The 27,165-nt window shown below is 37.0% G+C and overlaps 1 protein-coding gene across 14 annotated transcripts in view; it reads left to right on the plus strand.

The window, feature by feature from the left end:
• The window catches only part of TSHR (thyroid stimulating hormone receptor), a 155,321-nt gene that overhangs the window by 33,796 nt on the left and 94,360 nt on the right, over positions 1-27,165 (plus strand). For 9 of the 14 annotated variants that reach the window (XM_078054049.1, XM_078054052.1, XM_078054048.1 and 6 more), the window contains exon 3: positions 15,218-15,244. The exons of the other annotated variants lie outside the window; for them this stretch is intronic. In XM_078054049.1, the coding sequence (XP_077910175.1) occupies positions 15,218-15,244 (27 nt within the window). The remainder of the gene's footprint in view (positions 1-15,217; positions 15,245-27,165) is intronic. 14 annotated transcript variants of the gene reach the window in all.

Here is a 27,165-nt window from a genome sequence, read left to right on the forward strand (position 1 = left end):
GAAAACAAATGCCTAATATTCATATTTAAAAATGAAAATAGACAGCATATTATGGTTTTTGTGTGAGATATTTATGTTCTCTTGAACAATATTAGAACAAATTATTGTGCAGTTCAGTAACATAATGAGCACATAGTGGAGTTAATCTCTTAAAGTCAATTCTGGCACAATCATAATAAAGTAATATAGACAATTAGTTATTTATCTTGCCACTTTATTAAATTGCTTGTTCATTTCACATTGTTCTTTTAATGTTCTTCAGTGAATCATATAAGCATTCTATAAAATTTCAGTCTTATCATAAAATGTATCTATACTGATTGACTTACTTAGGCTCTGTTTACAGTTAATCATATCATCAATGAATCATATTTAAAAGACATTTTAAAATGTTCTGTGCTAGGGGCGCCTGGGTGGCTTAGTCGGTTAAGCATCTGCCTTCGGCTCAGGTCATGATCCCAGGGTCCTGGGATCAAGCCCCGCATCGGGCTCCCTGCTCAGCGGGGAGCCTGCTTCTCCCTCTCCCTCTGCCTACCTGCCTGTCTGCCTACTGTGATCTCTCTCTCTCTCTGTCAAATAAATAAATAAAATCTTAAAAAAAAAAATTTTTAAATGTTCTGTGCTAAACTAATCTTTCCTAACAGAGTCATAAGAAAGTGTTTTAAGTACTAAGATGTAAATGAAGTTGAATTTTGTGATATAAATTCTTTTTGGTGGATAAACCAAAAAGAAAAATGAAAAAGAAAATCTCATCCAATTTAACATGTCAGCTATCACCTGGATAATAATGACTGCAGACTTTATCATTAACACTGAACTCTTCCTTATGCTTCAGACTATGTTTCCTATTGCTTCATAGATGTGTCCACTTGGATGACCTATGGGAATCTCAAACTCAACTTATCTCACCCAAACTCATTATCTTCTCACTGACATCCTGCCCTCAGTCTCCACTCCCAACCCCCAAAGAATCCCACAACATTTTACTTCCTCTCTCCCTTTTTTTTAAAAGAGTTATTTATGTATTTTGGAGAGAGTAAGAGAGAGAGAGCACCCACAGAGAGAGAATCTCAAGCAGACTCCCCTCTCCACTGAGCATGGAGCCATACGTGGGGCTCAATCTCAGGACCTGATCTCATGACTCATGAGATCTTGACCTGAGCCAAGATCACCAGTTGGAGGCTTAATTGACTGAGCCACCCAGGCGCCCCTTAATTCCTCATTCTTAATCTCAGTTTTAAGGACATTACACTTCGAGTACTAGCTTAAGCTAGTTCTGAAACTGAGTCATCACCTTTCTTTCCTTTCCACATTCAATTAGTCACTAAATCCCATAAATTCTTTGTCACTATCATCACCAGAATCTACCTACTGCTTTAATCAGGGCTTCCATCAACTACCATGCAAACCAGTGGCTTGACACTTTGGACCATGACCCATGGTAAAAAATATACTTTACATTGTACCCCAGGATACAGACATATTTATGTATGTATGCATTCCATTTTATTTTATTTCATTTTTCAGAAAGGATAGTCATGATACAATATATTGATTTTATGATCTGCCAATGGCCTACAACCTACAGTTTAAAAAGCACTAACCTAGAATAATGGCACCTTACCTCCCCACTCCCTCCTGAGTCTGTAACAGTGGCTCTATATGTAACACTTCCTGTGTGTGTATCAGAATCTCCAAGAGCAGAACTTGCAATCTGAAGAAGAAAATGGCCCCCCACAGGTGGTTCTAATATCTCCCATATGTTCTACTCAGCTATCAAACCGATAATGAATATTTATTAAGCATCTGTTTATTAAGCTGTATACAGAAAGCAGATAGCAGTGGCCCCAATAAGCATGCTTTACTTATTTGCCTTTTATATTCACATTTACTTGGAGTCCTCTGAGGTCTGAACACTCCCAGCATTTTCACACTTCCATGGCTTTGCACATACTATTCTCCTTGCTTGGAATGCCCTTCACACTCCCTTTCAGCAGGCAAATATCTACCTTTCATCATGTATGTAAAAAATCTATTGCTTACCAAAATCAACTCAGTAAAAGCCCAGTTTATGTGCCTCTCCAGCTACTCTGTTTCCTGGTGAGAGTGGTCCCAGCATCGGGTCCTGCCATTCCTTCCAGTTCACCCATAAAGCTTGGGTGCAACGGCCTCATTTTGCTCTGATTTGTTCTGACTCAGAGGTCCTGGAAGTCAGGCTCAAGGTTTATTGAAGAACAAGGAGAAAGATAAAACTAAGCGATGTGGCTTGTAGGTTTTACAACCACATGGCTTTCTGATTAAGAGTTTCCATCCTAGTAAACTTGGGGTTTCCTCCTCATCCCACTCCAACACAAGGGAGGTACTAGGATGATCCCCACTTTAAGGAAGAGGTGCTGGGGCACAGAAAGATTGAGTAATTTGTGCAAGGCATGTAAACCAGAGCCCATAGTTTAAAAATATCCCTAGAGATGAAAATGTTACTTGTCTCTGCTTTTGTATTATGGGAAATAAAGACTAAGACTTTTCCACTTGTCCACTTGTCCCGTCTTCTAAAAAAGTGGTCTCCAAATCCTTTTTTGTGCATGTTCCCAATCAGCACTCTAAAATATTATGTGTGTATGTGTCTTACAGATATGTGCTATTGTATTAATATACCATGTAAATTGTAAAACACAAAAACAGAAAGTCAGAGTATGAATTTTTTAAATTACAAGTCAAGGTTCTCATATTTTTTCCATACCACAAAGTATTGCCTTAGACACTGAACTTCATTTATTTATTTATTTTTAAGATTTTATTTATTTATTTAGCAGAGAGAGAGACAGCAAGACGAGGGAACACAAGCAGGGGGAGTGGGAGAGGGAGAAGCAGGCTTCCCGCCGAGCAGAGAGCCCGATGTGGGGCTCAATCCCAGGACCGGGATCATGACCTGAGCCGAAGGCAGACGCTTAACGACTGAGCCACCCAGGCTCCCCGACACTGCACTTTAGAGACCACCTGTAACGTATCATACTTAATAAAAAACATGTTTTCCTTCATATACGGAAATAATACAGATCTGAAGTCAATACTTGTTCAGAGTTGCTTGTCAAGGTGTAGTGTTGGTCTGTATGTCACACTCCCCAGGGCACCGTGAAAGACAAGCATTTGCAGCTTGAGATGGCAAAGTGGATTATAACATGCCACAGATTATGACCTAATGTGCCCTTGGAACTGCTGGGCTACAGAAGTTTTTGGGTATAGGGTCAGTTAGGAGTGATAGGAGGAGGGCTGGATTAATAGCTGACAAGAGCTCTAACTCATTTGACCTCTGCCTAAAATAGCCATGGGACCTGAGTAAAACACTTAATGACAAGTCCTTTAATGACATTGTGTTTGCATGTAGTAAACCCATTGGTGTCATAATAACCCTGTGAAATACGTAGGGAACCTTCATTTGATAAAAGAGCAAAGGCTTAAAGAGGGTAAGTAACCTGCCCGTGTTGTATGAGGTATAACAACTGGCCTTCACTGTGGCATTTTTGGCTCACATACAGCCTTGCCTAATCTTTTCCTAAAAATGAAATACCGATATTCTTATATCAAAACTCTAACCCCCAATGTGATGGTATTTGGAGGAGAGTCCCTTGTGAGATAATTAGGTTTAGATGAGGTCTAAAAGGTAGGGCCCCCATAGTGGGATTAGTGCCCTTATAAGAAGAGATAGAGAGACCAGAGTATTCCCTCTTTCTCCACTGTGTGAGGATAAAGTGAGAAGACTACAATCTGCAAGATAGGAGAAGAGTCCTCACCAGGAACCAAATCTGCCAACACCCTGAACTTGGACTTCCCAGCCTCCAGAACTGTGAGAAATAAGTATCTGCATAAGCCACTCTGTCTATGGTATTTTGTTGTGGCAGCCTGAGCAGACAAAGGCAATCATCATGTCCCCTTAGGCTCCTCCTGACTGTGACATTCTCAAAGTTTCCTTGTTTTTGATGACTCTGATGGTTTTAAGAGTACTGGTCAGGTATTTTGTATATTGTCCCTCAATTGGGACTTCTCTGATGTTTTTCTCATGATTAGACTAGGGTTTAGGGTGTTTGGAAGACCACAGAGGTAAATGCCTTTCTTATCAAATCATATCAAGGGTACATACTATCAACATGATTTATCAATGTTGATATTAACATTGATCATCTGGCTAAGGTAAGGTTTTTCAGATTTCTCCATTGTAAAGTTACTATTTTTCTCCCTTCAATACTGTAGTTTTTGAAGGGAAGTCACTATTTGCAGCCCACACTTAAGGAGTGAGGAGTTATGGCACTTTACATTTTTATCTGTAAACCAGTAGGGCTGGATTAGTTGATTTCTAAATCAATGGTTTATTTTTCCTTATAATCAGTGATTAAATATGAAGTCTATAGTCACAGAACACGGTGAGAGCAGGATCACTTAGGTTCAAACTTGTAATTTCAACATCCTTAGCTCTCTGACCTGAGGGACTACAAAAAACCATTGTGAAGGTAGGGCAATGTAATGGTCTACTTCATTGCAAGTTGACCCTAATAATATTGATCAGACTTGGACAGATCACTTAATCCTGGTTTTCAGACTCACTCTGAAAACTGCAGGGGTGTCTGCTCTTCATACTGATGCAGAGAATTGGATGCAACTCACTGTTTTTAGTAATTGGCACTCAATAATTATGTTGATTGCCGAATAGTTGCATCTGACAAACATAAGAAACTCTTAGTACCATTTTCTATAACTAAAGGGTGGAACTTACTAGAAATTTTACCTTGAACAGAAACTCTATGTAGTTTATGGTTTTTATCCCAGTATATGATGCATGCATTAAAACTAAATGAATATGAGAAGAACCATGAGAGACGATGGACTCTGAAAAACAAACTGAGGGTTCTAGAGGGGAGGGGGATGGGAGGATGGGTTAGCTTGGTGATGGGTATTGGGGAGGGCACGTTCTGCATGGAGCACTGGGTGTTATGCACAAACAATGAATCATGGAACACTATATCTAAAACTAATGATGTAATGTATGGGGATTAACATAACAATAAAAAAATTAAAAAAAAACTAAATGAATATGTAAAATAAGGTAAAACAAATGAATGTTGAATGGAAATTAAAGTCTTTAATCTTTATCATATATGAATTATTCTTAAAAGGTGAAGAACAGCTGTTTCATATCAACTTCCTATTTCCTGCATCAGCTTTAATGGTATTTGCATTAAGAGATTCTTAGAAACTCAAATTATTCTAGAATAATGGGCATTTTTCTCTTTAAATAATCAGCACACTAATTAGTTTTGTAAGAGGATTTCCTTTTTTAATGACAATAAAATTACATCTGTCCATGATACACAGCAGTGTACCCATGCAATATGAGATTGTAGTTTCCCATTAATAGTCCTCAGAGGAAACATAATTTTATTGTTTACAAATGAATTAAAATCAAGTTTAAGCCCCATTAAACCTGATTACATGGTCAAAATACCCACATTTTAAAAGAGTTCTATGATGTTAATTTAGAAGAGTGATTATAATTAATAGCTTCCATATTCTCAGATTTTAAAACGATGTCAACATAATCATATGTCCTTATAATTTATGGGAAAGAGAAAAAAGGATCTTGTCTTGGATATGGGAAGATGTTTTTAAATGATGAAGTTTCTGAGTTGCCAAGTGTTTTCCAATAGCATCATTTGGCTTGTAAGTCACATTTATTCATATACTGGCTATACCCTACATATTAATTATAGGTTCTTTATTATGGAATATTTCAAATGCATAAAGATACACAGTGTCCTATAACAAATACCCACCTCCAAGGAACACCATTAACAATTGTGGTTAAAAATTAAAATGTTAGGGTGGCTCAGTTGTTTAAGCATCCAACTCTTGATCTCAGCTCAAGTCTTGATCTCAGGGTTGTGAGTTCAAGCCCTCCATTGGGCTCCATGCTGGGCATGGAGCCTACTTAAAAAAAAAAAGAAAAAAGAAATGGAAATGTTACACTTGAGTTCCTCTTGGTTCCATTTCCATTCCTTCCTTCCTTCTCTAGGTCTCTCTTTGTTGCAGTTGATGTGCATCATCTTTGTTTTGTAGTTTCATCATATATGTCATATCCATAGATACCATAGATAATTTTTTAAAAAGATTTTATTTTTTTATTTGAGAGAGAGAGAGAGCAGAAGGAGGGGCAGAGGGAGAGGGAGAAAGAATCCCAAGCAGACTCTGCACTGAGTGCAGAGCCAATATGGGGCTCGATCTCCCAACCCTGAAATAATGACCTGTGCCAAAATCAAGAGTCAGATGCTTAACCCATAGTCACGCAGGTGCCCCCTGCTTTTGTAATTTAAGATTTTATTTACATGGTATCATACTTTGTGTATCATTCTGCAGCTTATTTTCTTGACTCTATACGTGAGTTTGAGAGAAATTAATGTTGATGCATATAGTCTAGTTTATTATAATTGCTGCATAGTACTTTATCATGTAACTATACCAGAATTTATCCATTTCCCTATTGATGGACTTAAAAGTGGCTCCTGACTCTGGTAAAGAATGCTGAAGTGAACATCCTTGTACATTCTTGTATGTGTCACTTTGTTCTGTTTCTTTGGGCTATATACCTAGAAAAGAGGATTTGTTGGGTTGTAAGTTATAGTTAGCTTCAATTTTAGCAAACATCACCAAATTACTTTTTAGAATGATTGTAGCAGAATCATTCCTAAGTGTCCAAAAATTCCTATTTTTATATATCCTAATCATATCCTCAGATATTAAACATTTACCAATCTGATAAATAGTATTACTCTCATTTTCCTGATGACTAACAAGGTTGAGCATTTTCCATGTTTATTCATCATTTTAACTTCTGTGAATTGTTTGTTTATTGCCTTATCTTTTTATTGTTTCAAGAAGTTCTTTATATATCCTGGTCCTAGTCCATCACTTGCCTTTTATTTTTATTATTTTTTTTTTTTTAAAGATTTTATTTATTTGACAGAGCGAGACACAGAGAGAGAGGGAACACAAGCAGGGGGAGTGGGAGAGGGAGAAGCAGGCTTCCTGCAGAGCAGGGAGCCCGATGCGGGGCTCGATCCCAGGACCCTGGGACCATGACCTGAGCCGAAGGCAGACGCTCAACGACTGAGCCACCCAGGCGCCCCCATCACTTGCCTTTTAACTTAAATATATGTACTGACTAGGAAATTATATCCTGGTTATTTAACTTTAATTATGCAATCTTTTATTAGAGAGCTAATTTAAATTATGGTATAGCTGAATATATCTCTAATATTCCTTTCTATCAAATCTAATAATTTCCTCCATTGAGGTCTTAAATGTCTTTCATTTATTTTTAACTATCTTGTACTTTTGTTTTTATTTTTTATGAGACTTTTAAAAAATTATATTTTTAAATTATTTTTGTGGGTATATAAGAGTGCTAGCAATGACTGTTTATTAATCTTGTTGGCACCAATTTTGCTGAACTTCGGTCTTCCCTACAGAAAGATATATAAATACAGTAATTCTGCTTCTCTTTTCCAGTATTAATTACTAAATTTTTGTCTTAGTCTTAGTGCATTGATTAGGATTTCCAGTCCAGTGCCGAATAGCAGCACTTTCTCTTCCTGACCTTAAAGACAGTGCTACTAAAGTTTCCCTATTAAGTATAAAATTTGCTATACTTTTTGGTAGGCCCCTGTTATAAGGTGTATCAGTCAGGATTTGGGGTTAGAAGTCACAGAAGCTCACCTTGACTAACTTCATCTGAAGTTGGACACATCCATTTCCAAGGACACTGCCAAGGACACACCATTACAGCCATTGCTGCCTCTTGACACTGAGTGCTGGTTCCATCATGGTCACTACCACGGCTACCAGAACAAAACTTCCCAACTGTTCTTACATCTTGTGGTCACTCTCTCAAAATTCAAAGGCCCAAGTGAGAGCATCCAGTTAGCTAACAGTAGGAACTAAATGTGACTGGGTTCGGCTTTTTCTTCTTGTAGTACTCAGGTCTACTTTTAGTGTCAAGATGAGTCAAGTGAGTCAAGACACCTCCTTTCTTTCTCTTTCTCTTGTTCTCTTTCCTTCTCTTTCTTCCTTTCTCCTTCCCTCCCTCCCTTCCATTCCTTCTTCCTTTTTTTCTGCAATGATTTGTACAAGTAGGAGATTATCAGTTTCTTGAAAGTTTTGTAAATTGTAAATCCATTCAGGCTGGTGCCTTTTCGGGGGATGGGGATAGATGGATAGATAAAATTTAATCCTTATTTGTCTATTCAGTTTTTCTATTTTTATTTTTGTTTTTTTTTCCTAGAGACTTAACAATTTCATTGAATTTTTAAAATTTATAAAGATAAAGCTACTTTTTTATTTTTATAAATTTATATAGTATTTAAAGTTGTAACCTCTTCTTCATTCCTAATATAATTATGTATTATGCTTTCTCCTTCTCCTGCTCAATCTTGCTAGATATTTGTCTGTTTCATTAGATTTTTTCAAAGAACTAGCTTTTATATTACTTTATCAAGTTTTAAAAATTGTGGTACAATATTTATGGCCTAAAAGGAACAGTAATTAGAATTTTTAGTCATAAGTAGAAAGTTCTAGGAAGAAGTTAATTTCTTTGTTTCAATGACACTGAAAAGTCCCCAGAAAATATGATTTAAGGTTTTTTTCCTATGTATCTTGCGAGGAAAATCTTAACAGATGTACATGATGTAGAGACATTTGGGCATTTTTTTTTTTGATGAACATATGTTTATATAGGATTTATTAAATAATCACCATTGCTACAAAGATAAACATACGTACCCTGTCCTCTAGGAGTTTTCAAGCCAATGAAAATTTATAGCCACTCTTTATTGTCTGCTATACTCCGTTATGAGTTAAGGCCTTTATTAACCAAATTCTCATGACACTGGGCACTGGTTTTTTCGGAGAGTAAGTGACTGGCCTGGACCTCACAGCTTAATCTTTATACAAGACCACACATATGGCCCAAAGACTGATATTTACTCTGCCCTTTTAGAGTCCGAGAAAACATTGTTTAGTGGTCTGGCATCATCTATATTTACTTGGCTTGATTTGGGATAGAGTATAATCCTAGTTCTTGATGAAAGGATTTTCATGTATTAACATTTTGGGTCATGATATTGGTGGGATTATTTCCACTCATAGAGTGATTTGTGGAAAAAATATGTACTAATCCTTAATTTAGGATTAAAATGGATATATCCATGAGAAATGGGTCTATAAAATTCATCTCAATTTGAGAAATGAAATAAACATTTCTAAAATATCCTGTTGGCTCAGTTATTTCAGCCCAAAAGCCAATTGGAGATCTGTTCTATATCAAGGTTTTTCAGCCCCTTTGTGAGAAAGAGCTGTTTTTCATTTGCTTGCAGCCTTGAAGAGGAGTCAAAACAACATCAGGGATGGTCCTCAGAGCCCTTAGAAGGTCTGCCTTTATACAATTATTTGTCTCCCCAGGAGGAAATCAGATGAGCTGAGTTTAAGGGTTAGACCAGAGAAAGTAGCTGGGTATCAGCAGCCAATCCATGACTTGAGAGGTCCGCTGGCTGGTTTGCCAGAAGCCAAATAATAAATATCTTTCTGTTGGGTGTCAGAGTCTAGGAAGTGGGGATTTTGTGTCTGGGGGTATAAAAGAGAACAAATGAGATAAGGTATATTAAAAGCCAGGTAGGAGTCCCTGAAAAATAGTCTTTAATAGATTCCTTCTCCATTTTCCTCCTTCTCCTCTTCATCTCATCCTTAGCACTCCCTGGACTTGTCTATGCAAGCTCTAAAGGTTTGATTGAATAATGGCACTCTACAGTTAATGCTACTGGATTCTTTAACATGTTCTGATTGCCCCAGTTTCATTGGATGGAAGCATTTTGGTTGGCAATCAAAATAAGGCTAACAAACTTTGTCATAGAATTCCCACACCAAGTAGGACACATAAAATGACTTGGAGACCTGGTCATAGTTTCTGCAGCAATTAGTCATGGTGTGTTAGTGGAACACAATCTCAAAAAGTTATTTCCTAAATGCCTTCCAAAGACCTGGTTCTTCATACAGATAGTTTTGGCCAACTGTAATGACGGGGAGAAACTAAAGTGTCAGGAAGAACAGAATTTATGCTTTAAGTTTAACTTTGTTTTGGATCAAATGTTCCTTAAAAATAAACCTTCACCTGATCCTAATTTTCATTTCAGTTTCCTAGACTGGTGATTTGAGTATTGGAGATAGAGTTCTTAAAATCTGTTTATGTGGTATGAATACAGAAATGGTCTGGTTCTGAGTATTAGGATCATGATCTGTGTTTTGATATAAACTCAAAACCTCTCTAAGTCACATGTTATTTTTTGAAGCACAGAAATTGGACTTTGCAAACAACATAAATCCCTTTGTTTGAGAAACTTTAAATAAGCATTGAGTTTTCTTGCCATAAAGTTCTGCACTGCATCTAAAAAGCTTCTTTAAAAAATAGCTCTGAAAACCTGAGGCTGGCAAAGAAGTTGGATAGTTGAATGGGAAAATGATAGAGAATTCTGTTTTGTGGTAAAGGAGAACAAAAAAGAGGGGGGAAAGTAATTATTGTCAATTTAAAATTTTATATTAAATTTCTAGTGTACAGTTTTCAAGACTGGCAAAATTTCAGTTTGTTTTATCCCACCACAGTTATACTGTTAGACTTGTACTAGAAACCCAGCGTGAATGTCACCTCCTTAAATTTTAATAACAAAAGAGATGGGAACATCAAGGGAATAAGGATTAAGCATAGGCTCTCATAATTGGTGGAATGTCAAGGGCACTTAGGGATTACAAAGGTAAACTAAGAAGGGAAATGAATGTGGGCAGTGCCTTGCTTTTACCCACATTACTAGTGTCAGCCAAATCTAATGTTCTGCTAATATTCTGTGGTTTTATAGGATGGTAAGTTTGGATGGTGGAGGAATAGGACTGGACATCAGGGTAATGGCTGCTTGAACCCTGGTAGAGTTCTAACTAATCCAAGGGCAGCTTGAGGGCATCAGGAGTACATAAGGAGGGAAGGGAGTGTACAAAGGGACACCTGTCCCACTTTATAGTTTAAGCTAAAAGCCCTGCCTGACTCACTGTTATTTCTCAAAAGGTAGCCCAGGACAGCTTGGATCCACATTACTGTGGGCCTGTTAATAATCTAAGTTTCCAGATGTCACTTCAAATCAGTGGAATCAAAACACTGGGAATGGGGCCTCAGAATGTGAGTTTCAAACAAAGAGCCTAGGTAGTTCTTAAGCACATTCATGTTTGATCTGTGCACCAAAGTGTAAGTCAAGAGTAAGAAAGGAACTTATAAACACCATGCGTAAAAATGGTTGTGTTCAGGCTTCCACAGCCCTTAGGTCCAAGATCCCCTCTGCAGTTGCCTTCAGAGTCATTGAGAAAATTTCAAATGTAGATTTTTGGAGAAGCTCTCATATAGAAGTAGAAGAAGAGAGAAATTGCAAAATGCCAAATAAGGAGATAAATGCCACTTATTGGAAAAGAATGGCTAGAGCCAGTTTCATGTCTCTCTGTTTCCCGTCTTTAAACCTTATAGTCTGTCCATAATGAGCTGACTGCTTTTCTCCAAATGGGCCATGCTTTCCTTTGTTTCCATGCCTTTGCATTGGTTGTTCCTCTGGCTAGAATGTCCAACTCTGAGGGCAGATTTCTATTTGTCATTTATATCTTAGTTCAATGTCATTTCCTCTGGGAAGCCTGAGCACCCCAAATTTCATGTTCTACAGTTTTCTATAATAGTATTTAATACACTCTACTGAATTACTTGTCCTTCCCATTGGCCTGTATATTCTTCAGGATCATCTCTTAAATTTAACATAGAGCTTATTTCATGAATTTATTTAACTTAACATAGAGCTTATTCATGAAAGCTGCTCAATAAATGTCCTTTAAATTAGTAAATGACAAATGTCTTCATGTCCCAAAACATATTCCCTTAGCCAGCCTGAATATTTTCATTACCTAAGATTCCAATTGGGGTAACTGAGAATTTTGGTTTAATTAATGAAATTTGTCAGTTATCTAGTAGTGTGAATTAACTCCACCTTTGGTTTTCCAAAGATGGGAGAGGAACTACACATAGAGAATGGGGAAAAGGGGACATGGTAATTTTGACACAGAATTTTTAGGGTTAAGTTGGTTCTGGGTATAGCCTTGCAATGAATAAGGCCTGAGGATGAAGGGGTTGTAGGGAAAGCCACAGAGAGGTGAGAAACGATGTATGTTGGGGGTGGGGGAGTAAGCTGCCTATTTCAAAATTTTACCTAGAAACAACCCTGCACTCAGAATGGAGAGAGAAAACCCTCCTCCTGTGATGGCCATGGCCTCCTCATAGTTCAACACAAAGCTCAAGCTGGTCCTAGTTCCACTATATGAATAGGTGAAATAGGCTTTGGGGCCTTGGCCTCAGAATTTGACCACCCTATGGAAAGATGCATTCAAAATCCCAGAAAACAGATTTACAAACAAACTTTTGGAATCTAACCAACTCAGAAATTGAACAAGGCCTAGATTACATTTCTCTTGCAAATCAACTTAGCAATAAAAGCATGTTATATTTGTGAAGACAAAGGTCAAGACTCTAGAGACACAACAAGAGACATTTTATGGGATGGAAACTAGATGCAGTCTGAGGAGCAGGAGAAATTTAAAAAAAAGTATACTCTTTAAACAAATAGTAACAAAATGACAATATTTTCTTTTTTTAAAAGATTTTATTTATTTGAGAGAAATAGAACATGAGTGGGGCGAGGGGCAGAGGGAGAGGGGGAAGCAGGCTCCCCACTCAACCTCAGGACCCTGGGATCATGACCTGAGCCAAAGTCAGACATTTAACCAACTAAGCCACCCAGGCGCCCCATGACCATAGTTTCTGAACACGAAAGCAGACACATGATTTTATGTCATATGACATGAGTTGGTAAATTCCAGAGAGCCAATGGTAAGATCAATATATAAAGAGGGTGATCCAAACTGTGCCAAAATATAAGCAAGACTGAACAGACCCCCTAAAAATACGGATGGTTTAGTACATGCCAATCTCAATTCTAAAACCCATTAACAAATATTTATTAAGTCTGTGTGTGTTTGCGTTACACTAAGGCACATAAGAGGAGTTTAATAAATATTATTGAATGAATGAGTGAATGAATGAGCATTCGCTTTGTGTCAGGTGCTGTACTGATACTGAGGAATAGTACTAAGTGGACTAATACCTAATACCTAAATGGTATTTGTTTGCATGGACATTACAGTCTAGTGGAATGACATAGAATTAAAGTATCATGTGCAGAAAAGGGAGTACCCATTTCTATTGGAGCACATAGAAATGGGTTTAATTTAGAGGGCCAGATAAAATATCTCTATGGAAGAATGGAAAGGAGAGAAGGCAGGGGACGGGGTTGCAATGTAGAGCTGTATAGGTAGTGCACTGCACAACCCTAGGAGGTGCCATTCATATACGAGTTGGCCATGGAGGGAAGACTAGGATGGAACAGTATATGCAGTGGCCTAGAATATAGGAGAAGTATAGTAAATGTAATCAAGGAACTGTAGAGAGGCAAGGGAAAAGTCAAGTAGGATGAGGCTGGAAGAAGTTGACAGTGGCCTATTCCAAAAAGGTTAAGGATTTGGGACTTTATTCTAAGACAAAGGGAAACCACTTATAGTTTTGAAATTTATGTTTAGAAAAGAAAACCAGCACCCCTGGTTGAAGGGTGAAGAGTGTTTTGGGGAGTGGCAAGAGTGAACTCTGAGCAGAGGGCTCAGTAGGGTAAGCCACAGTTGATGGAAGAGACAGTCCAGCATATGGGTTATGTTCAAAAGATGGGCCAGTTGGTTGGGTTTGGGGATTAAAAAAAGAGTCAAGTATGTGAGTGGGTATGAAATTAAAATAAAAGAAAACCCTAAGTGTACAAAAAATATTTCTTTGTTTAAACTAATTTAAATTATATACATCCCCCAGTGCTTATCACAAGTGTATTCCTTAATCCCTATCACTGATTTTACCCATCCCTCCACCCACCTCCCCTATGGTAACCATCAGTTTGTTCTCTATAATGATGTATGGGATTGTTGAATCACTATATTGTACACATGAAACTAATATAACACCATATGTTAACTACACTGGAATTAAAATTAAAAAAAAAAAGAAAATTACAGTTTTCAATGGAAAAAAACCCAGTTTTTTTAATTGAACTCTGAGCCACTCTTCTGCTCCTCTGTGAATTCCCTTTCCATGAGTTTATAACTAGAGAATGAATGGAGGGATCCAGTACCTACCCAAAGCAAAACACTCTGAGAGGCTTATACCACTAACTACCTGTTGTCCAAGCCATGGCAAATGGGCCACAGAGTTGCTTTACTGAAACTGGGAGCCCCAGTGCTTAGGATGGAGCCTCCTAAATATTCCAAGCAGCCATTCTTTCCCAGGTCTTGGCCCCTACTCAAGACACTAACAGATGGGGAGGTGGAGATTCTACTCTAGTAACCAAGACCTTTCAACCTTCCTTTTGCATGAGGAATTCCTCTTCTCCCTCCCTGAACCCAAAGGCACCTACTCTGTACCTTTCTCCTTTGGGGCACTGGATCTCTGTAAGTAGATTTTTAGGGTTTCATAACTGGAGTCCATGAACTTGGATGGGAAAAATTAACATCTTTATTTTCAGATTTCTAACCATAATTCAGCATTTCCTTCAATTATGAATGTAGACAGCAAATGACAGCAAGTCAATTCTTGATGACAAAGTTGTAAATACTCCTATATTTTGCCAAGTTTCTGGCTTGAACAACTCACGGGGATATTTACTGAAATGAAGAAAACTGGAGAAAAAGCAAGTATGAAACTGGGGTGGGTGGACGGAGATGATATCATGACTTTAGAACATACTGAGATATAGTTAAGTTCAGTTCACCTGTGAACTGAAATCCGTTATATTGAAACACAGAAAACTTCAGTCATCTGTAGTCTAAAACTTTAAACTGAAGCTAGAATTCTGCTAAAAATATGCAGCATTAGCCATGAAAGTCTTAGGGCAATGTTTATTTTTTTAAAAGCCATTTATGAAGTAAAAGTAAATCTGTTCTTTGAAATGGAATTGATTGCCTAACAGAGCTCTTTTCTTCCTGTCAACTTTATGCTAACTAAAAGGACTCAAGAGTGTGGATATTACTTAAAGTAAGTAGTCATTATGTTTCAGAAGAGGCTTGTATAATTCAGCTGAGTATTCTTAACTGCTAATTTTAACTATGTAAAAATTTTTTTTAAAGATTTTATTTATTTATTTGACAGAGAGAGACACAGCAGAAGAGGGAACACAAGCAGGGGGAGTGGGAGAGGGAGAAGCAGACTTCCCACGGAGCAGGGAGCCTGATGCAGGTCTCGACCCCAGGACCCTGGGATCAGGACCTGAGCCAAAGGCAGACGCTTAACGACTGAGCTACCCAGGCGCCCCTAACTATGTAAAATTCTTTTGAAAATCTACTTAGGATCAAAACAACTTCTTTTATTCTACAGATGTACACACACATACATACCTTCCCAATCTTTTTATCAGGCCAAAATATATGGAATTGCCATTTTTGGGTCAAAAATGGTTGAATATGAGCTGTCTCATATGGGTTTCATATGGTTTGACCTAAAATTCTGCAACAGTACCATGAGATCTCTGATATAAATAAAAGGAACCTCAGGGGTGCCTGGCTGGCTGTCAGTGGAGCACGCAACTCTTGAACTCAGAATAATGAGTTCAAGCCCCACACTGGGTGTAGAGATAACTTTTAAAAAAGTTACTATAAAAGGAATCTCTGATATTCATGTTAATGGAACAACTTCATTCTGACTAGATGGATGGATGGATGGATGGATAGATAGGTATTTTCCTGCTGAATCTGAAGGAAGTATATATTTATTTCTATTTTTAGCCATTTCAAATTTCTTAGAAACATAGACTATTAGACCTGGAAACAACTTTAGGTATTCACTCAGTGAGTTTAGGTAGTTGGTCAAGTCAATAAAGGTTTCAATTTTGATGGTGATTATGGACATGGACTTTGAGGTCAAAGAGATCTTGGTTTATCTATTTATTTGAGAAGTTATATTTCAGATTTCACCATTAAGCCAGATATTAATAGAAGCCAACTTAAAATAGTAAGCAAAATTTCTCACTAGCCTACATGGGATTCTTCTTATGGGACTCAGTTTTCTCAGTGATGGAGATTGAAAATGGATAAAAACATATACGTTATAGAGTTGCCATGTATATTAAATGAAATTAATACATAGAAAAAATGTCTAACATATAGTAAGACTTCAATATATGGTGCGTATTGGCAGTACTGTAGACCAATCCCTCATTTTAAAGCTGAAAAAATAGTATCACCCAGGTCTTTTCATTCTCCTCACAGCCCCACCCATCTGTTACCTCTGCGCAAGTTTTATTCTCAGACAGCCTTGCCAATATGGTGGCAAAGATGGGCACCCATAGCTTTAGGCTTACATGGTCCTCATTGCTAATGATCCCAGCAAGAAGACCACTTCTTTGCATAGAGAATGGTGAGTGGTGAGCAGAGGATAGGGGTCAGCCCCACTTGAACCACATGCAAAGGATTTATGAAAAAGAGGGCTTCCATAACTAGAAAACTAGGGTGAAGGAAGGGCAGGCTAAGCAGATAAGCACCATAACTACCACAGCTCACTTTAGGGAGGCAAAGGGGAAAAAAAGAGATGTGTGGTTGTGGTGGTGGTGATGGTGGTGGTGTGTGTGTATGTGCAAGTGCGTGTGCATATGTGTTGTGAACTGTGATTATGACTCAGATGAAATCTGAATGGACTAGAAACCACGAAAATGGGCAGCTCCCGAAGAAGAAAATGAATGAAGAGTGAACTCTCAAAAACTATCATATTTGCATTCAAATTCCTTCATTTTACACTATGTTGCACAATTCCATATTATTTAATATGGAGATGTCAGCTACAACATTATGGATTAGAGCAATCAATCGGACTCTTTTGGTTTCAATTACCAGAAATCTATCTCAGAGTACCATCTCCTGAAGACAAAGATTGGAGCTGAAGGTAGGCGTGGGCCTACCTGGAGATCACAAGACCAGACCAGATTCCTGTACCAGTATATGCAAGTGATTAACCTGCTTATATTTGCAAAGACAAGATCAGAACAGGTACACTCATGAGATTTAGCTCCTATAATATAAAAGAAGAGGAAAGGTAGAACTTCTTGAAGTAGATTCCGTAACAGTCTGAAGCTGGTATCACCAAAATACATGGGCAACAACAGGAACTTTCTAAATGACTGTGAGTAACCACTGAATGAGTTTATGTAATAAGCAGAATCATCAAGAATTTATACTGTTTTACTCTGTTGATCATAATTTGCCTCAACCCAACATCCTTGATCTCAGAGTGATGCTCAGAAATATTAAGAAACACATCCCAAAGTCACACAACTTATAAGTAAGAAGGCTTAGTTGGGAACCCAGATTCCCTGATTTCTACCTGTAGTTCTTTGTCTATCCTAGTGGTTGTCAAACTTGAGCATATATCAGAATCACCTAAAGGGCTTGTTAAAATACATATTGGACTCCCAACCCCAGAGTAAGAGCCCAAGAATTTGTATTTCTTTCAAGTTCCCGGGTAATGCTGATGCTTCTGGTTCAGAGACCACACTTTAAAAATGACAGGTTTATACAAAACCTACTACCTTTAATATCTCCTCAATAATAAATATGGGACGCAATTAACTGCCAACCCGCATCGAGAACTTACTATGTTCCAAGCACTGTTCTAGGTACCTCATGTATATTAATTCCCATCAGACAGGTATGAGGCAAGTAACTTGCCCAAGGTCATACAGCTAATATGTGGCAAAGCTGAGGTTGCAAAATCAGGCAGTCTGGCTCCAAAGACCAGTATTTAATTTGCACATTATAGTCCACCCACAGTACTTCAGTAGTACCTATGGTATATAAGTCTACCCTGGTCACATACCTGGTGTAATGTCAGTAGATCCAGAGCTGAGAGAGACATGCTGGCAGACAGAAACAGACGTAATGAATGAGAAAGAATTTTTCTAGTAATATCTATAATCTCTCTATTGCCTATAACTCCACAAAGAGTAATTGCAATCAGTCACAGTCTTAAAATTATCCAACTGCTAATAATTCCCAAACAAAAAATATAAAATATTAAACATGAAATTATTTGAGTACTAATCTGAATATTGACAAATGTTCAATTTGGTTGCTACTTTTTTGGTTAACAAGAATATGCAAAGGCACATAGTGGCTCAGTTGGTTAAGTGTCTGCCTTTGGCTCAGGTCCTCATCCCAGTGTTCTGGGATCAAGCTCCACATCAGGCTCCCTGCTCAACTCTCTGCCTCTCCCCTGTTCATTCTCTCTCTCTCTAATAAATAAAAATCTTTAAAAAATAGTCCAATCACAACAAATTATTAAAAAAAAAAAGAATATGCAAGCAGAGAGTTAAGTAAATATAAAGGGAACTGAGGACAAGAAGCCTGAGAAGAGCTATCCAAACAAGTTGTCAGAATAATAAGGGTGGAGAAAGATACTGGAAGCTGGAGTCTGAATCCATGGAAACAAAGAGCTAGACTGGGACAGCAGGAAATGGTGGATGTCATAATTTGAGTAATTTGGTTGGCAGTCACAGAAAGCAAGTTTGAATGCCTTAAGAAAAAATGTACTAAAAGACTATGAGGTTACTCATATCATTTAATAATGCCCTAGAATGTATCTCTTTGCTGATGAATTCCTGAAGCCCAGCTGAAGTGTCTCCTACCCCCAAAAGTCTACAAACAGCATAATTAGCCACTGTTGCACTGAAGAGCTCATGCCATCAACCTGGGTTAGTTGTTCTACCTGTGTGTCTTTCTCACTAGGACAAGAGCAAAAAGATTCTGTGTTTTTTCCATCTTTGTTTCCTCCAAATCTACTGATCATGGTAGGGGAAAAAAGAAAAGGAAGAAAAGAAGTAAGGAACAGAAGAGAGGACAGTAAAGAGGGAGAAAGCAGGGAAAACAGTGAAATAAACCATGCTCCTCTGCATCTAAGGAAATTATGGTGGCTGAGAGATCTGGTAGCCTGGTTGTTAGATAATCAAAACCTCAATTCTACCTTAGACTCAGTGAACAGTGTTGAGTGACATTAATTGTTCTGCCACTCTGAGAATAAATCTGTAATTTTAAAATGCTTTGAATCAGGTCTTTGTTTTTATCATGTTTTTGCAGATTATTGAAACCACTCAGCACACTTCTAGGTATGTGACTCATGATAAAGAAGAAATTTTCTAGGTAACAGTATCAGTAAATATATGGCTGCACTTTCAATTATGACTTATTTTTATTTTTTCTAAGTTTACAACCTCACGTTCTCAATGACTGATGCTATTCAAAAGCTAGTACATTGCATTCATTGATCTAAAACTGGACTCTTAAATTGCAGTTACTAGTATGGGTGTAATGGTTAATTTTATGTGTCAACTTGACTGGACCACAGACTGCCCAGATATTTGATCAAACATTATTTTGGCTGTTTTGGTATGAGATTAACATTTGAACAAGTAGGCTGAGTAAAGAAGATTGCTTTTTCTGGTGTGGGTGGGCCTCATCCAATCACTTGAGGGTCTGAATAGAAAAAAAAGCTGACCTGACCCTCTTTCAGTAAAATAAAATTCCAACTGTCTGATTGCTGAGCTGGGATGTTAGTCTTTTTTTTTTTTTTTTTTTTTTTATTTGAGAGAGACAGAATGAGAGAGAGCAAGCACATGAGAGGGGGGAGGGTCAGAGGGAGAAGCAGACTCCCTGCCGAGCAGGGAGCCCGATGCGGGACTCGATCCAGGGACTCCAGGATCATGACCTGAGCCGAAGGCTGTCGCTTAACCAACTGAGCCACCCAGGCGCCCTGGGATGTTAGTCTTTTCCTATCTTTGGACTTGAACGAAAACATTGGCTCTTTTTGGGTCTTGAACCACAACTTGGACTAGAACTTGTAGCATCACCTTCCCTGGTTCTCAGGCCTTTGGACTCAAATTAGAACTACGCCATCAACTCTCCTAGGGCTCCAGCTTGCCCACTGCAGATCTTGGGACTTCCCAGCCTCTGCAATTTCTTCACAAGCCAATTCCTTATAATCTCTCTCTCTCTCTCTCACTTTCTCTCTCTATATATAGATATAAATATATATAGATGCATCCTGTTGGTTCTGTTTATCTGGAAAACTCTAATATAAGATAAATCAGTAATAATATGTACTTGTGTTTTTAATGTGAGAAGAGGTATAAAATTAGGTTTGGACAGATCTGAAGCTGTTTTTATGAATATTGATTTGTTTACTTAATATTTGTCTTTCATATAAAATAAAGTATAATAGAAAGGACATTGAACTCTGGGAGTCCAGATGCTTGAGTTCTAGGACTGGATTCAAACTACAAGTTATATATGAGGCCTTGACCAAATCATTGAACCTTTCTAGGCTCAAGTTCCCTCACTTTAAAAGGAAAAAGATGAGATATTTAGTTTCAGGATAGAAAAGACATCTAGAGCCTATACTCCTCTCTGCAAATCAGCCAAAATTAACAAGAAAACTTAGCAGCAGACCCTCTCATTTGTGATTATTAGAAAATCCTCATTAACTTGAACCATAATATACATGCAGAACACTGTCAAATACAGTGAAAATTGGACCAGAGGAAGGAAGTAAACTGAAATAAGGGGGCTGTTGGAGATTATAGGCTGAGAGGGCAGAGTTCTCTGAACTAGGTGGCATATATCAAGGGGCAAGGCAGGCAGAGAGCGAAATGGCTGAGCTCAACGAGCTCCTGAAATCCCACAAGATACCCTGCAGAGGCAGGGGATGTGATGATTCATGAGGGCATTTGTAGACAAGCTAACTCTTCAAGAAGGTATCTTTCTGCTTGGCAGAGTGGATAAGAAACTGTAAATAATAAGCAGCCTAAGGCTGTCAGTCTTTATCATCTATAAAATGTAAACTCCATGGAGGCAGGGGTTTTTTTCTTCATTTTATTTATTGCTATATTCCCAAAACCTAAAGCTGCACCTGACACAGAGTAGGTGCATAATAATATTTTTAAGATAGATGGATGGGTAAAGAGAGGTTATGGCTAAATCATCTCATTAACATACTTATATATGCATAAGAGAGAGAGAGAAACCTTTGTATTATTTGGGACCTTGTAAACTGAAAAATCTTTCTACTGTCTCAGGGCATCTCTCTGGATCCAAGGGAGAAGAAGATGGGAGGTAGTTTAAGTGTACTGGTTTTCTCATCTTCAATGTGTATTGTTTAAGGCTAATCTAAGATCAAGTACATAACCAAACAAAAGTGTAGTAGTATAGAAAAGCAAGGAGGTGAAAGAAACAAATGATTCTAAAAATATTATCATTCAGAGTAGGGAATTAATAGATTGGTTAAAGAAAGAGAGAACTTACTATATTATACAAAGTCATGTTTTAAGCAACAAGAAAATTACTTGAAGAACTAAAATTGGACCATAAATCTTCTACATTATGAAAAAGAAATATATACACATGTCAAATGAACCTAAGAAATCACAAATCAATGGCAAAATATTAAAAACAAAGTATAAAGGACTTCTGTTTCCAAGAATATTCAAAATAAGTTGCACAAAATGTACACATAATATAAACCACTCCTATTGAGAAAAATTGACAAAGCATGATAAAATAACTTTTTTTTTTTAATTTTGCAAATCAAGGTAGCAAAGAATTATGACACAAAGAGGAGGTAAAGGAAACCTAGAGCAGTAACTCCTAGGAGTGGCTGATGATTCTGGAAGAGGTTAAGGGAAGAATTGAGCAGAGGTTTTGGCAGCCCGAGAGGGCTAAATGGTTTTAAAAAAATCAAATCCAAGTTCTATCAAAAAGGAATCTCTGCTAGACCCCCATTCATTGAGTTGGGTTCTCAAAGGGCTCCGCCAAAGAGTAGGGAGTACTGGGAAAACCTGGGACTGAAGTGGTTTCAAATTATCTCAGTCCCTATAATTGGATTAAGATGATCTAAGATTGCTGGTGCTCCTAACCACCTACCAAAGGCAAGTCTAAATCCTCTTTGAAAGAAGAAAAATTCTAGGACTCAGATTATGTCAATACTTTTTTTTCATGTACTTCATGTCTTGCACACAGTAAAAAATAACCAGACAGAAGAGAATGTAATTTAAAAATCAAGAGAAATAATAGCAATAGAAAAGGATGCACAAGAGTTCAGATAGTGAATTATCAGACACAACTTTAAAATTTTTAAGAGAATTTTAAAGAAACAAAATTGATTCTTTGAAGAGATTAATAAAATTGATAAACCCCTGATGAGGCTCATCAAAAAAAAAAAAAAATCAGAAATGAAAAGGCATATATCATTACAGAGCTTACAGATATTTTAAAAATTATCATAATATCATTTATAAATATTAACAACACTATGGTTCTAATTTGAAATTTTAGATAAAATGGACAAGTTTCTAGAAAAAAAGATACAACTTCCCAAAACTAACACAAGAAGAAATAAAAAATTTGAATCATCTGATAAACTTAAAAGAATTGAAAAACCATAACAAATACACATTGTGATATCCTCAGAGTTATTACACTCACTTGTTTCTACTTAAAATTTTATTTTCATCTTTTTGAGAAAGGATTCCTCATTTTGGCTGTAGGAATGTTTGAGGAATTTAAACATTATGAATACCTATTTCCATCTTACTTTACTCAATGTTATCAAAACTCTTCCATGATTTACTTCTGCAGATTATATGTATTAGCTTCTCAATTATATTGCAAACTATAGGACTGGAGAACGTGAGGCATAAGAATGAAGAAAAAATGGGAGAAAGACATGGAAGGAGGGAGGAAAGAGACAACTGTTCTGAGTTGAATTATAATTCTACGTCTACATCCTGCAGCCTGGTTATAGCCTTCTGACATCATAGTCATAAATAGTCACTGATATTATTAAATGTAAAACATATTCAGAGAAGCAATATGACAAAGTGATTAAGATTTGTGTGGTTTGCATATGAGTGTGTAGTCTTGCAGCCCTTGAGCAAGGTCCTTGGACAAATAACCACTTTAATTTTCAGTTTCCTAATCTATAAGATAAAAATCATCATGGTACCTCTCACATATCATTGTAAAGATTTAGTGAGAAAACACATGGAACAGTATTAGCACGGAGCCCAGAAGAATTCTATGAATAGTAGCTATTATTTATGATTATGATGGGAAGAAAATAAAAATATGTGTGATTTGATTTTAGATTTTAAAATGTGTTGATGAGGGGCACCTGGGTGTCTCAGTCGGTTAAACATCTGCCTTCAGCTGAGGTCATGATCTCGGGGTCCTGGGATCGAGTCCCACATGGAGCTCCCATGCCGGGAGTCTGCTTCTCCCTCTCCCTCTGCCACTCACCCCCATTCATGTTCTCTCTCTCTCTCTCAAATAAATGAATAAAATCTCAAATAAATGAATAAAATCTCTCTCAAATAAATTAATAACATGAATAAATGAAAAATTTTACTTCATGGAAATAAAAATTTTCTGTACTGAATGGTAGAAATGAGTAAGGCAATTCTGGGGAACTTTCTAAGTTGGGATACCTGGTAGCCTATAAGTCGATCAAAACATTTGACATTTTTCTAAAGAAAAGACGGTTAAATAATAACTTAGTCTCTCTTTAAAAAAATATACCAGGGACTCTGCATCCCTGCCAGTTGTCTGTCACATGGTTTGTTGAGACTGTCCAACATTGTCTGGAATTTCCAAGCCTCAGCACTATAAAAATAATTCACTAGAACTCCCTCCAAATAATTTTATATTGTGTAATTACTTAACACTGCCCTTCGGACTACAATATGGGGTGGATGTGCTGGGAATTATGTTGGGTTCACTGGAAGTCCTGCAGAAAGCCTGCTTTGTCATAAAGAATGGCTCTTTGATGTTTAAGGAACGGTGTTGATAGGTTCTAGAAACTTAGTACCTACAACTACTGGAGCATATTTATCACGGCAAAGAAGGCAGTTGAGAATGGCTGGTACAAACTCTGAAAAAACAAGGATACTAATGTTCCAGCGTGAACCTTCAAGAGCCCTTGAAGAAAAAAATCACTGTCACAGGGAACTTTGAATTGCCTGCTCTCTGATGTCTAAACAAAATAGACCGGATTCATTTTTTTTTTCTTTGTATCTTGGCTAAAAGACCACAGAAAATGGTCTTTCACTAAATTTCCAGAAAAAAAAAAAAAACTCTATTGCTTGTGGTTAAATTCCTTTTTCATCTCAAACATTAAGCTCCAGGTTATCACATCAAAATACATTTTCTCTAAAAATCTAAAATTTTTGTGCTGAATTTTACTGCAAGTAAATTCTGTTTTAATGATACAGGATGAAATATTTTGGTACTAATCCTTTTCTGTCTCAAAGAATTAAGATATATAAGAAGCACTATTTAAAAATCATCTAAGATAAATGTTAAATCCTTTTCACCAATGATCTTTTGTTTGTGAAGCCAGCTTTGCAAATACAATAGCATCACTCAAGAAAAGACTTTACTAAAAAATGTTTCTAACCATTGGTTAGAGTTGGAATTATCTGAATATGACCTCCCAGATAACAGATGCATTTGGATTTCCCATCCATTTAGGCTGTTTCATTCGAAATGGAAAATCATGTGGTTTCATTTTTATTGTTTTTTAAATGGAGAGGATCGTCAGGAAAAAAATGTTTATGTGGTTTTTATTATCTTTTTTTGTTTTAATCAAGTGGATTGTCAAAAGGAAATGATTTCTGTATACAATACTCATGGAGCAAACATGCCTTTTTGGTCATAATATTTTTCCATCATGACACTGGAGGTTTTTCAGGGGTACATACCATGTTTTGCTTCCCGTTTCATATAAAATTATACCATCATAAAACTTCAGACCTGTCTGTGAAAGCTGTAGTGGGAACCAGGAAGTTCTGACTCATTGCCTTGATAAAACAAACAAACAAAACCAAAAAAACAGGAAATCTCTAGGTTTTCCTTCCATAGATTTTTGTATCCAGGTACGCCCTGCATAAGCCCTGGATCTTACAAACCTGTCCACACCCTTACAACTGGGGACAAGGGAGATAGAAAGCTGACCTGTCAGTGACATACTCAGTTTTATACTCAGAAGAGCATGGGTTCCCTCCACCCTGCCACTCTGTTCTTGGCATCAAATCATCCAGTTTGTGTCCATTGTTATAGGCAAACCTCTGGAGGAAATCCAGAAATCCACATATAGGAGGCAAAGTGGGCATGGGCTCTGAGTATCTTCATTAACATTTTGATGAATATGCTTATCAAAAAACCTTCTTTTAATAAAATAGTAATTTGCATTATAGTAAAAATATCAAGTGTGTGGTGTAGGAAAAGCATTAAACTTCAGTTTTGAGAAATATATTTATATTTTAAAATTTTTATTTATTTATTTGAGAGAGAGAGAGCACGAGCAGTGGGGAGGGGCAGAGGGAGAGGGCAAAGCAGACTCCCTGCTGAGTGGGGAGCCTGACGTGGAGCTCAATCCCAGGACCCCAAGACCACGACCTGAGCTGAAAGCAGATGCTTAACCAACTGAGTCACTCAGGCGCCCCTTGAGAAATATATTTTAAGATATTTTTATCTTAAAAGATAAATATATTTATCTTTTATCTCTTAATATATCTCTTAAAAGAAATATATTTTAAGATAATTTTACATTGTTTCTCATTTATTTATACCTTGCTACTATAGAACACCAATAGAGTGTCTTGTTTCAGATTCTAAAAGGTTTTTTTTTAATCTGCAATTGCTTCATTCTCTTTCAATTCTGTTTTAGTATCTTGTGTATTTGGAACAACTTCCTAAAAAATCCTTTGTGATTCAGAAAGAGACATAGAACATTAAGGCTGAGCTTACTCTTCACTCCAGTGCTGTCCAAGAGAAATTTCATGCAAGCCACATATGTAAGTTACAATTTTCTAGTTGCCACATTAAACAAAGTAAAAAGAAACAGGTGAAATTAATGTTAACAACGTATTTAATTAAACTGATGTATCCGAAAATTATAATTTTAACATGTAATCAAAATAAAATATCATTAATGAGATATTTTACTTTTAAGTTTTCAAAATCTAGTATTTTATACTTACAGCACATCTCAATTCAGATTAGCTGTATTTTAAGGGCTCAGAAGCAACCACATGTGGCTATGATTATTGTATTGGACAGTGCAGTTCTACACTATGAAGGGAGCTTATGGCTACTGTATTGGGTTGAAAGAATCAGTATTTCCCTCTTTCCACTATCCTTAACCCCCAGTTTTCAACCCCCATGCTTTTGACCTTTTAATGAAGGAATGACTCTTCTAGAACTATAAAGAATGCTTATAGTTATGAATAATATTGATCCAACCCTGTTCCACCTGTTCACACTTTTTAAAATGGTTAATAACTTTCATTATAAATGAAATAGATGTTTTTGTAGACAAATTAGAAAGTATAGATTACAAAAAGAAAATTTTAAGTATCTCTGTTCCCATTCCCTAAGAACTTCTGCTAAGATTTTGTTGTACATCTATTTAGAATTTTCTTGTGTAACGTATGTAAAAAAAAAAAAAAGTTTTATAATGCATGTGCTCTTTTCTAACTGGTTCATTTTAACATAATATTAAATTTTAAACACCTTCTCATGTTCTTTTCATGCAACATCTGGGTGAAATTTTTTTAAGATTTTATTATTTGAGAGAGAGTAAGCAAGAGAGAGCACAAGCAGGGGAAGGGGCAGAGAGAGGGAGAAGCAGACTGCTGAGCAGGAAGCCTGACGCAGGGCTTGATCCTAGGACTCTGGGATCATGACCTGAGCTGAAGGCAGACGCTTAACCAACTGAGCCACCCAGGCGCCCCATCTTCTGAATAAATTTTAATGGCAGAACAGTACCATAGATGTACCATAATAATTTATTTAACCAATCTGTTGTCTTTGGACATTGCAATTACCTATCTATCTATCTATCATCTATCTATCTATCTATCT

This window comes from Halichoerus grypus, chromosome 8 (assembly GCF_964656455.1).
Source record: "Halichoerus grypus chromosome 8, mHalGry1.hap1.1, whole genome shotgun sequence".
Taxonomy (NCBI): Eukaryota; Metazoa; Chordata; class Mammalia; order Carnivora; family Phocidae; genus Halichoerus; species Halichoerus grypus.